Source organism: Rhea pennata, chromosome 2 (assembly GCF_028389875.1).
Source record: "Rhea pennata isolate bPtePen1 chromosome 2, bPtePen1.pri, whole genome shotgun sequence".
Taxonomy (NCBI): Eukaryota; Metazoa; Chordata; class Aves; order Rheiformes; family Rheidae; genus Rhea; species Rhea pennata.
This window is the reverse complement of record NC_084664.1, coordinates 98,907,470-98,920,022: the sequence shown is the minus strand read 5'-3', so window position 1 is coordinate 98,920,022 and position 12,553 is coordinate 98,907,470. Positions and strand designations below refer to the sequence as shown.

Genomic DNA, 12,553 nt, shown 5'->3' with positions numbered 1-12,553 from the left:
GCAGATGGGCTAGAAGTGGTACCCTTTTCGCCTGGCATGGATTTAGCCAAACAGCCCATTTGACTGCAACCTTATTGTGTTATTGTCCCTTTAAAAAAAAAAAAAAAAAGGTGCAAGTGCTATGTATTTTGTTAATAAAAGTAATTGAAATCAAAGTATCTGCCTCTTTGGAGAGAGAGAAAGCAAACACTAACTAATTCTTACAACATCCTTGGAAGGAAGCGTAATTTGCCATTTTAAAAAGAACTTCAAGTATAATTTTTGTATTTGGGGTTATAATTAGGGCACTGCACTGTTGGATTATACCTCTGAAGAGTGTGTTGCTTTTCTGTCAAATCTCTTGGCTGGTTGAGGTTTTTGAACATCATTGATTAATACCCCAGGTGGGAGAAATGATCATTTAACAAGTTTAAACTAGGATACGTATCTTTTGCCCTCCAAAATCTTTGTCTGATGCACTGCCTCCACACTTGTTCTATCTTTCCTTTTTTACATCATTTTCTTTTTTGGTTCTTCCACTACACTTGAAAAATGAACATTAGCAGCAAATCCTGGCAGCACAGAGCTTTTTAAAATTAAAAATAAGTATTATCCTGTGGCAGAAGGCAGTGGACACTGCAGAAATGGTAGTAAGCAAGAACTAGTTGACACCAGAGTTTTTGGCGTGCTCATCGCTAAGGATGCGGTCTTGCCCTTACCCTGCTGCTTAGGGGCATTCTGCCAGAGCTCCCTGAACTAACTCATCCTAGGATCAGAAAAGCACCAGCTCAGCTCCATGGTAACAGCAGGGGCAGAGAAAAAATATTGCTATTTGGTGACAGCTAGCTATGCCATCAGCTTAGCTGCATCCTCAGGCTGCACCATCACTGACACATCAGGAAGTGGGAACACTGACCTCTGTTTGTCCACTCTGTAATGTTTTTTTTTCTTTTTAATATTTGGATGCAAGTCATTAAGCATCTTCTATTAGAAGGCTTTGAGGTGTCTTGAATTGTATTTCATGTCACATTACCACTGTGTATCAAAGTATATAAAATTACTTGGGCATCAAATGCGTATAAATGACTTGGAGAAGCTTTCTTTTTCGGTGACAACAGAGGAATAAGCACAAGTTTGTAGACCCTGCTTTTTCCTTAAAATAGAGTTTAAATCTTCCACTAGTCCAGGATGAGTAACTCAGTGTATGTTATGGAAGCATATGAGTTTTCTCTTCCCAAATTTGGAAGACAAATACTTCTGTGGCTGTAATGATCGACAGAAGTATTGCAGCAGAATATTCCTGAGCAGTTTTTCAAGTAATCCTAGGGAAGCTAGACTAATCCAGTTGAGGCAATTGAAGATGTCTATCACTAAAACTATAAAACCGTCTGATAAATTGTGTATCACAACTTAATTGCTATCATTTTTGTATTGTAAATAAGAGAAATAAGATGTCTTCAGGAAGAACTAAACAATGTTAAAACAAAATCTTCTCTTTAATCACAAAGAGCAATGCCAAAGTAGATTGTGTAGTACACTTGGACAATACAGCTAAATATAAGCATTTCCCACATGCATTCCTGTTTGTGCTATAAATCATCTGATTAGGAATAGATTTTTACATCCTCTGTCCTGGAGTTCATCTGTTATCTCTGTAAGGTGTCTGCGTTTTTTAAATGAGAAGAATGGCTTCCTACTGCAAAAGGACACGTCCTTAATGGGTGGCTTTGCACTGTTAGAAGACATCAGTACAACATTGTGTCTGATAATAGATGCAGTTTGTTAAGATTTCCTGATAGAAAATACAGATACCTGCTGGTAGCCAAGATCTTTCTCTGAGATTCATAATTAATAACCCCATTTTAGAAAAGCAAGATCATTGTAATACATGTGGGGTTTTTTTGTTGTTTGTTTTTTTTCCCCTCCATGGTGACTTTTTTCTATTTGGGGAAGCATTTTTAAGATGTTCTTAAATATAGTTTCATGAAAATCTAATAGTTCCTTTTAATCTTTTTCTAGCTGTATGTTTTTCAGAAGTTAGTAACACTGTTAAAAAGTGCAATGGCCAGAATAAAAATAGTTGTATTTTAACTTTTTTTATATTAAATATCTGGATAATTTATTTTGCATTACTCTCTAAAGTGTGTTGAGTTAGCACTAACATACACTTGAGTAACAAGGTAAAGATGGAGCTAGTGTGACAGCTTTTTGGTTTGTATGTTTTAAGACCTAGGCAAACAGAACTCTGCAACATCCTAATGATAGGATAGCATGGTAAAAACCTGCAAGCTATCACATGATGTTCTAGATGTATAGATACATTTCTGCTGAGATTAATAATGAAATCTAATTTAGATTTTGAATTCACTTTTGAAAACAAATATCTAATAATCTTTAGAGATTATCCTGGGTATATGTGATCATTGTTTGTGTGAATGATCTTTGTTCATACAGGGAAATGTGCTGGGGTTAGGAGTTAAGTTAATAAGCAGTAAATCCCCACCACCATTGCTTTTTCTTTTTAATAACCAAAAGAAAGACAGAAACAGGAAGGTAAACTGTATTAATCCTATAACTGAAATGAAGTGCTGGAGAATTTAGCAAAAGGAGGAGTTTAGGTAGGAAAAGTGAAATGGTAAAATGTGGTAATCCTAAGACTGCACTCGCATCTCTCTTTCCACAGAGGAATTCCCTTCCTGTGGGGCTAGCGCAAGTGGTGTGAGTTCTGGTACGAGGCACACGCCTCTGCCTGTGCAGCTGCTGCCGTCTGCCCTGCCTGATTTGCCCCAGTGCCTGGATTCCTCTAGCCTCTGGGTCCCACGTGCAGTTGTAGCATGATCATGCTTGATACTTGTGACATAAATATCATCTCCGTTTGCAGATAAGTGAGGCATAGTAATTTGCTCAAGAATGTGTATCAAAGACGCCGGCCATTCAAGTTCTCTGTTTTCACAAGAAGAATGGCCTCTAAGAAATTCTGTGTATTTGCCCTGATTTCTGAGCAGTATAGTATTGTCCCTGGTAACCAAAGAACAGCTCAGGATAAGCAAGAAGTTCTCACGTATGCCTTGTGCTATTTAAATTATTCGAACAGTATCAAACTCATAAGTTTTGTAAGGTAAACAAAGTATTTATACAGCATATTTAAGCATGCTCTCTATATTTGCAGAGTGAAATCCCATCCCTGTTGAAGCTGATGTCAAAGCTTTGCTGGGGCCAGTGCTTCACTCTAATTGTCAACTGTGATGTGTCACAATCAGACTCCTGTGCATGCAAAATATTTATTGAAGAATATATATATAGATAAATTTTATATATATAATAATTTTTTAAGAACATCTTATATTAGATAGAAGATAATGACAAAATTTAAAAAGATGCATTTCCTGTAAGCTATGGAGCTACTATATAGAAGTACAGAACTACAACAGTAATTTTGAATTTATCTATGCTTGAAAAGAATTTCTGTGCAAGTTACTTACTTGACTCCACATTTATTTTTATAAATCTATCATATCTAACCCTTCATTTTCCTTTTTAACAGGTAGAGAGAATTGTTGACAAGAGGAAAAACAAGAAGGGAAAAACAGAGTATTTGGTTCGATGGAAAGGATATGACAGTGAAGACGATACTTGGGAGCCAGAACAGCACCTTGTTAATTGTGAGGAATATATACATGAATTTAACAGACGTCACAATGAAAAGCAAAAAGAAAGCACATTAACCAGGACAAACAGGACCTCTCCAAATAATGCCAGAAAACAAATTTCTAGATCTACCAATAGTTCTTTTTCAAAGACATCCGCTAAATCCTTAGTTATGGGTAAAGACCATGAGTCAAAAAATAATCAACTTTTTACTGCTGCCCAGAAGTTCCGGAAAAACAATTCACCATCTCTTTCTGGCAGGAAAAATATGGACCTTGCAAAATCAGGTATTAAAATCCTAGTGCCCAAAAGTCCAATTAAAAGCCGGACAACAGTTGATGGCTTCCAGAATGAAAGCCCTGATAAAATGGACCACATTGAACAGGATCAAGAAGATTCTGTAGCACCAGAAGTAGCAGCAGAAAAACCAGTGGGAGCTTTATTAGGACCTGGTGCCGAGCGTGCCAGGATGGGGAGTCGACCAAGGATACATTCATTAGTGCCACAATTACCAGTGCCAGTAACAGCCACAATCGCATCAGCATTAACAATAAATGGAAAAGGTAAGTGTACAAATTGGTTGTTTTCATGTAGATTTTTCATTTGATTGACCTTTTTTTGCTATTCAGATGCAGACAAATTACCTGCTTTGTTTCAGCCACGTTAAACTGAGCCTGGAGAATTTCACAACTTTATTTTACACAGCTATATGACTAAATCATTTAGAATATTGCCAGCTTTTGCTTTTCTCACAGAGATTCATTGATATCTGTGTTTTCAGAAACATCATAAGATACATCTGTGTTTGACTTGACATTGTGTGGTGCACATATTCAGTGTACCATTTCCAAAGATTAAATCATTTCTTTAAATTTCTCTGAATAGGTCAAAGACTCAAATTTTTATGTATATTAGAAACAAAAATGATAGGAACAGATGAATGAAATGAGTAGGCGGTCTTCATAATACTTTACACATCTATTTTGTTGCAAATATTGTCTGGAGTAAACCTGTGAGAATGATATTGCTTAGAAAATAAAGTTATTAGGTTTTATTTCAGTGAAAATTTGAGCTAGTTGTGGAGATGCGTATGCCTTCTATCTGAACTGAATTCTGTCTTCATTGTATTTCATTATATTTTGTTAAAATTCTCTTGTTTATACTTTTAATTGAGAGCTTATTTTGATTTAATGCCTGGCTTTCTAATATCTCAGTAGATTACAGTTTATTCAAGTTGTACTGTAAAATTTATAACACCACAAAAACCTGAACTACTTCTGTGGGAGGAAACCATTCTTTCTTTTTCCTCTAATCTGAAACCCTCGTTTGAGACTACATGTTCTTCGTTCTGATCCCCCAAATCTTTGCTCTTTCATGGCAGACCCAGGTTGTTGTGTAGTCATAGATGTTCTTGTAAGCATACTTGTGAGGTTACTTTTCCAAGTGTAATATTGCATTTGCAAACAAAATGCAGGAGGTAGTATCTGCAGGTATGCTTTTGATGATGGCTTGCTGGAAAAACTGCATGAAAACCAAAGACTGGGTCTGCCAAAAAGCGTGCTTAGAGACAACTTATATAAGCACAAAAATATGCTAAAGACTTTGTTAGAGTTTGTGCGGGGTGCCCCTCTATGGCTTACATTCAGATTTTCAGAAAAACGGGCTGTAGCAGGCGAGGTTGAAAAGCAGCAGACAAGGGAGGAACGCTCTCCTGGAGCTGCACTGTGGGGTCATAGACCAACCCATTATGCTGCAGAAGAACCAGGTAACCATGGTAATGCACACACTGATGCCAGGAATATCTCTGCCTTTGCATGGGCTAAGGAAGGAATGTAAATCTCAACGGAGGTAAACAAAGCTGGAGGGGAAAATGCACGAGATGATGGACTGTAAGTTGTCTGAGTAGTTGAGTTAGATGACTGTGCTCACATGTGTGATGGTTTTGTGATAATTAATACAGGTTTTGGAGTGTGATGTTGCTCCTGATGAAGTGATTGATAGCACTGCCTTCAAAGTATGGGGGGTTTTTTGCCTCATGGTACGCCAAAAAAAAAAAGAAAGAAAAAAAAGTTGTTAGGAAACAAAAGGACCTTCTTGGGTAGATCACTAGCCACAAATGAGTAAATCATTCCCACTGACCTTTCATTCTGTTAATATTGGTACAGCTAGGGCCCCATTACGGCACATCCAGTGGAAGTGAAAAGGCCCGCACTGGAATGACAGTAACACATAAAGTATTATCTGAGGTGCATACGCCTGCATGTCATGGAGCTGTTACTACTCCCTCAACTGCCACCACATCCTTCTGCTTTCCATAGGCTTTTGTCTGGACAATTTAACACTGAAAGCTGTCTACTGACTCTTGGGATCACAGTCATGTGAGACTTTTCTGTATTTTCATGTATTTTCAGTGGACCTAAGGTATAGGTCCCTAAAAAAGAAGAGCCAAGGAGATGGTCACAATGTGTCATTACCCAAAGATATGCAAGATGGAAACATCTTATATCTGCTGTTGAGGGGACTTTTGTTCAAGTAAACTAACTGAGATTTTGCCTCTCTGTCCTGACACAATGCTGTCGAACCCTAAACTGAGCTGTGTAGTTTGCTAGGAAATAAAAACTATTTCCAGATTTATTACAGATTGCAGTTGGTTATGATCATCTGTGTCTTTCTTGAGGTAATTTCTTGATAGTAATTCTCTGATTATAAAACTTGGAAACAAAGTTACAGAAGAAAAATACTTTGCCGACCTAGATTATACCAGGCATCAATCTGCTTCTCTAGCTGCTTAGGATTTCTGGCAGATGTTTTTGCCACAGAAGCATGGGGCCCAGCTCAGCAGTTCTAGATTGCCAGAGTGGATCTTCTTCTAGAGAGGAGCTGAGAGACGCCCCTCTTCCTAAAGCTAGCTTGTCCTTGGTGCTTCCCAAGCTGACACGTTCTCCATCTCTTGTTAAAGCTGCACTCTTCACTGTTCATATTTTTAACTTCACACTGCTATTCAGTAAGATGTAGTAAATAGGTCCTTTCTCTCCTCCCCTTGCAGCTCAGAATCCTGTTTTGTTCCTTACTCAGGACATTCCTCCCATTTTAAATTGACACCTCATCACGTTTCCAACAGTGTCAACACTGCAGGGATCATATATCGTAAAGTATTTGTTGTGCAGAAATCTCATCAGATTCCTACCCTCATCGTTAGCTCTTCATACGCACCAGATCTGACATATTACTAATACAGATGATAGATCTGGCATTTGGAGCATTCTTTCCAAACTTCCCACCTCCTCCGCATACACCTTCTGTTAGTTTTGAGAGCTCCTGCTTCCCCATGGAGGATGCTGTCAGGAAGACAAAAGCATGTTTTGAAAAACAACTTATTACTTAAGTTGGTTTAGGAAATTTTTATCAAAACATCTTTATTGTTGGGAAAAACTCAATTAGTCAAAACAGAAGTTGTTAATTGGAAAGGATAATTTTGAAACTTCTAGAAAAGCACACACTTCAAAATTTTCAGACAATTTTTAAATTATAACTGATTCAGATGTTGACTTTGAAAAAAATATTGGAAAGAATTGTTTAAAACTTTACAGTGAAAGTGGTTACTAATATTTGGATTATTGCAATGAATGCTTTTGAACTATGTGAGTTGTGTTGGTTGTGTAGCCCTAATTCAGGACAGTAAATCTCTTCAGAGCTTAGTCTAGTGTGTGTGTGTGTGTGTGTGTGTGTGTGTGTGTATTCTTTCTAGCCTAGATTTCTTTATTTCATTTTTCTTCAGAGTACACAAGGGGGGAAAAAAAGAAAGCTTGTATGTGTAGTCAAATCCCATCTTCATGACTGGAGTTACTATTAAATATTAGTATTAAAGTCATGCTTTTCATGAGGCAAGCTTGCGGGATGCTGCTCTTGCTCCAGAGTTCGTATGGTCTCAGACAAGACAACCAGCAAAAAATGGTACAGATATGCAGGGTATCAGGGAATAAAGTAACAGGAATGTTTACTTTGGGAGTTGGTCGTTTCAGCACACTAATATCTACCTGTTATCAAAAGAACATTTTTAATAAACAAATGGTTGTACTGAAAATGTGTATTTTAAAACTTTAAAAAAGTTTTAAAACACCATTTTGAAAATGGAGTTGGAGTGAAACACAAGTCTCAAAGGTGGTTAGGTGGAAGAAATGGGAGTTGGTCACTGAGTAAACTTGACTATGGTTCCAATTTTTCAAAAGATACTGGTGTCAGCTGTTACCACAAGTGAAAGAAGTGATCCTTAAATGGATCAGTGAAACAGAAAAACAACCACAAGGAACTGAAATGTTGTGATCATTAGAAAAGATTTAAACAGGGCTTTCTCTTGTACCTAGAAGCAGTGCATGTTAGTGAAAATTAGACAAGACAAGAAGTGGCCTCATATCAGACAGAAGGTTGTGATTCATCTGAAGTTTTGGAAAGTTTCCTTCATCAAAGTCGAACTAAAAGTTAATATGAAATTTTATTGCAAGTCTTTTAAGTGTATTAAGCTCCACATTAATATCCAGGGAAGTGCCATTTAATAGGAGTACACAAAGTGAAACAAGAAAGGGAATCTGTGACTCGCACAAGCCTAGAGAGTTGTCTTGCCCTTTTAGAAAGGGCTGAAACCCTTTGATAAAAATCAAAGAATCTGTTGGGTGATCCAGAGAGAACCTTAACAGGGCAGCTGGAATTTGCCAAGCAATGGAATTCATTTAGTTTAAGGTGAAGTTTTGTAGAAAGTGGGCAATGTCCAGTATCTGGATATAATTAAGAGTAAACTCTATAAAAAGAGATTTGGGGTAGAAGGGCCTTCATAGTATAACACAAGAAAAGCATATCTAGCTATATGTTTGTGATTTGTAATTGAAATAAGGCAGATTGGTGACTGGCACATAGGAAAAGAAGAAATATAGTGAATTACATCACTTTGCTAGAATAGACAAGCACCATCAGTATGTCCTGTGGCATTAGCGTCGTCCTCCTTGTGCATACTAGTTCAGATGAACAACTTGCAGGAGCGTGAGGCATTTGACAATAAAAGATGATTGGAATATATCTTTTTTTTTTTTCTTCTTTTTTTTTAAGCTGGCTAATGGTGCTATGTGCAGGTCATTGTTCTACTGGAAACAATGATATTTGTGCCGAAAGAAAAGCCAGGCAGGGGGACACAACTGGTCGAACTTAAGTTCTGTTTACCGCCTCTTCTCTCTCTTACCCAGAGCAGTTTGAGATTAAAAACAGATTTCGAAAGCAAAATTCCGTGCTAACACTAAAGGAAAATTAGTATCTGTTATTTGGCTGTCTCGTGGCTTTAGTCTCAGCAGGGATCAAGCAAGTGTAGAAGCACTTGTGGAGCAGACTGGAAATGGGGAGGAATGCAGTATGTTCTCAATGAATGCTGAGCCGTGCAGAAAGGAGTTTGGCCGTCCTCTCGTCCCTTAGGGCAAGAGGAACTGATTCACGTGACCGTAATGCCTGACCTGACTTGTAAGTGGGCATGAAGCTGATCCTAGCCACGAGTGAACTATGTAGTTGGTGGTAGTGACAGTGGCTATGTGCTGTGGGCTCTCTCTGCTGAGTGGCTGAGCTGACTGCATGCGCGATATGTTTTTGAGCTGCAAGTTTCCAGTAAGTCTCTGAGCTGTTGCAATACAGCAATTTGTCCAGTTTGCTGCCTGTTTTTAAAGGCATCTTGGGAAAGAGGATGGCAAAGAGCAGGCTGCTTGAATTGTTCTTCTGACAGCTGTCAAGTTTTCCAGTTTCCCGGTTTCTTTTGCTCCCACCCTTGATGTGCCTAAATGGTTGGCATTACAGTAACAGAAGACAAAGTGATGCCACACAAAAAATGGCCTCTAGAAAAGTCTGTCCTCTCCAGCATAACTCATTCAGGTCACCTGCAATAGCATAGCAGTCAAGAAAGGTGTGCAGCATGAACCAAATTATTTCTCCTGGTAGATCACATGTTGTACGTACAACCCTCCCATAAGGCAAAGGTAAAAGGAAAGCTGCAGAAGCTCATTGCTTGGGGAATTGCAGTGCATAGTGCAACTAAAAGAAAATTAGGATGATGTGTTACATTTTTTTCAGATTTCTCTAGCATTCTGGAAGGACAGAAGCTGCTTTCAGCCCTCCCTTTATTTATTTTTCTTGGTAGTAAAATGTTATTCCAAAAAAAGCCTTCAAGACAGGAACTTCCTTTTTCAGTGTGTTTGTACATTGCACTTGGATGGTGACTTGATCTCTACTGAGTGATTTGGAAAGCAGCCAAGTATTTTTAATAGTCCAAACAAGAGCCTATGAAATGGATTAAAAACCCTTTGTAAAACCATGTAAGCTTTTGAAATTATTTGTTAATGTATTTATCAAATTCAACTGAGTATTTCTGTATGTTTTTGTATAGCAAATGCATTTAGCAAATGGTTAATTCAGAGCAGAAGAGTTTTCAGTTAGCAAACCATAAAAGACACTTGTGTGTTTTTACCTCAGAAGTTACATTTTGCTTAGAACCTGCTCTTTAGAGTTCACACTATTACTCCCATTAGTATTGCAACATTGTAACCTATCACCAAACTTTCCATCTATATTACTCCTGTAAGTCATTTTGAAGTTGTTCAGCTTCTCTGCTCTTAAATAATATTCTGAAGCATTGCCAGTTTCTTCTTTATCTGTATTTTCTGGCTTAATATAAATGCAAAAGCCTTAAGTAATATGGTAGACCGGATAGTCTGCATTGTGTGGGAAAATTGATCAGTTATCCCGTCCCCATTCCTTATGCAGTTTCTGGTACAGATAATCATTGCTTTACGTCTTGGTCCAGGGTCGAGAACTTCTTGTGAAGGGCTATATTGGCTTTATTGTTTGGGACAACATTAATATACTATCATAATAATAATACAGGGTTTAAGTGCAGAGTTTGCTTGAGTTTTAAGGCTGTTTTCTTGAGAACATGAGGTGTAAGTAACTGTTTGCTTGCTTTTTCTGCCATCCTCTGCTACTTCTGAACAGAGGTGCTTCATAATTGTGTTATATTTTGTGTTTTTGTGTGTATTGCATGTTTGAAGACTGGCATACAGCTTTGACAAAGCCAGACTGATCTAAAAGCTAGCTACTTTGGAAAGAACAGTCCCATTCCTTTCCAGTGTTTTCGCATGCTCAGTTTATAATATCGTCTAACTGTTCCTTTAAGGAGAGACAGACTCTTACTAGCTTTTCATTAAAGAGAGGAGACAGACAGACTCACTCACTCTTTTCCTTGTTTTAATTCAGTCCCTGAAAAAAACTTAATACTAGCTCTGGCTAATATACTAGCAAGAAATACTCACTTTAGACATAAACTCCTGCTGTTTTCACCAAAAATTGTGTTATATCTCCAGGATCAGTGGTTAACATAATGCTATTAGTTGTGTAGTTTTTCAGATATTGCATCAGTTCATACCAACTGAGAATCTGATCTCTGGAGTCTAAATCTCTAAGGACTACTCAAAAGGTATCAATAACAGTCATTACATCTTCCTACAAGAGACAAAAGTGATTTCTGAGGACATATTTGTCATACCTGATATATCAGCGTTGGAAAAGCATAGATGAAGCAAAATGAAGTAAAGGCTCGGTTTACAAGGCTCACTTCTTTATGTACAGAGAATATCTGAAGATCAGACTTCCTCCCCACTCCCACCCCCATCATTGCTAAAATTGTAGGCCTTCAGAATAGCTTGTGGTAATAACAGAGGAAACCTGAAATCAGAAAAAAGTATGTTGTCTTTTGCAGCTATGCATGACATAGTAACTCAACTTTTTCTTGCTTGCTGCTTCAGTTAAACAAACAAAAAAGAAAGTAATGTCTCCAATCTCATAAGACTGTGAAGTAGATAGAATATATGTTTGCTAAAGAAGCTCTCAGGGTTATTCTGTGTTCCTGTTGGCAAGATTAATGTTAACAAGTTGATACAAAAATGTGTAAAAATTGGACCAAATCATTTTAATATGGGTCAAGGAAGATTTGTCTAGATCACATTAGCAACTTAAAAAGGGGATATGATGAGAGTACAGTTAAATCTTCAGTCAATAAAACATCCTTGGAAGGAGGCTGTTACAAGAGGAGGAAAAATTATAGGAGGAATCAGTAAATTTATTTCATTTATCAAGTCAGAAGTTTAAGGGTAGGATGTCATAAGGTTCTTTGATAAAAATCATTGCTTATTAATATTTATTAGTGATTGATTTTAAAAAAAATGCAAAGAGCCGCAAAGGTACAAAACTTGCAGAAAAACACATAGTTATTTACTACTTAAGACAGGAGAAAATAGAAACTTCAGATTGACATAACTGAAGCAGGAAGGTAAGCAAAGTGATGAACAACAGAGAGAATAACTTAAACTGCTCATTTTCCTTACTAGCGCCTAGGGTTTTTTTGGCTTGAGGTGAGAGTTGCGTGCCTTGCTGCAGTTGCCTGCTGAAGGCAACTCGGAGAAGACTTGGATTAATGTTGGACTGAATTACCTCTCAAGGTTTCTCTTAGTCCTGTCTTTGCTATTTCTCTTCAGTCAAGCTTGGTGTGGAATGACTTTGTGAATAATATGTATTGGCATAGTGTTTTCCATGTGTTAGTACTGTTGTCCCTCAGAATTCGACTTGGATTGCTAGATCGTTTTTAAGATGGGATAAAATGAGAAAGAGTTGAGAAACTAGCCAGCTGCTTCTCAGACTAGTTCAATGTGAGAGACTGGCCAGCTGTCTTCTCAGGCTAGTTCCATGTGAGAGATCTCTATGTGGACTTCTAATGTATATATAACTGGAGAATCTTGGACGTGCCATTGATGAAACATGACACAACAGCAACAAAGAGGATACTTTATATATATATATATATATATATATATATATATATATAATGTATACGAAGGGAATGCTG

General features: G+C 37.6%; 1 protein-coding gene across 1 annotated transcript in view; it reads left to right on the top strand.

The window, feature by feature from the left end:
- CDYL (chromodomain Y like) overlaps nt 1-12,553 on the top strand; it is a 105,776-nt gene that overhangs the window by 47,065 nt on the left and 46,158 nt on the right. Inside the window, exon 2 of the mRNA XM_062568071.1 lies at nt 3,524-4,190. Within this exon, the coding sequence (XP_062424055.1) occupies nt 3,524-4,190 (667 nt within the window). The remainder of the gene's footprint in view (nt 1-3,523; nt 4,191-12,553) is intronic.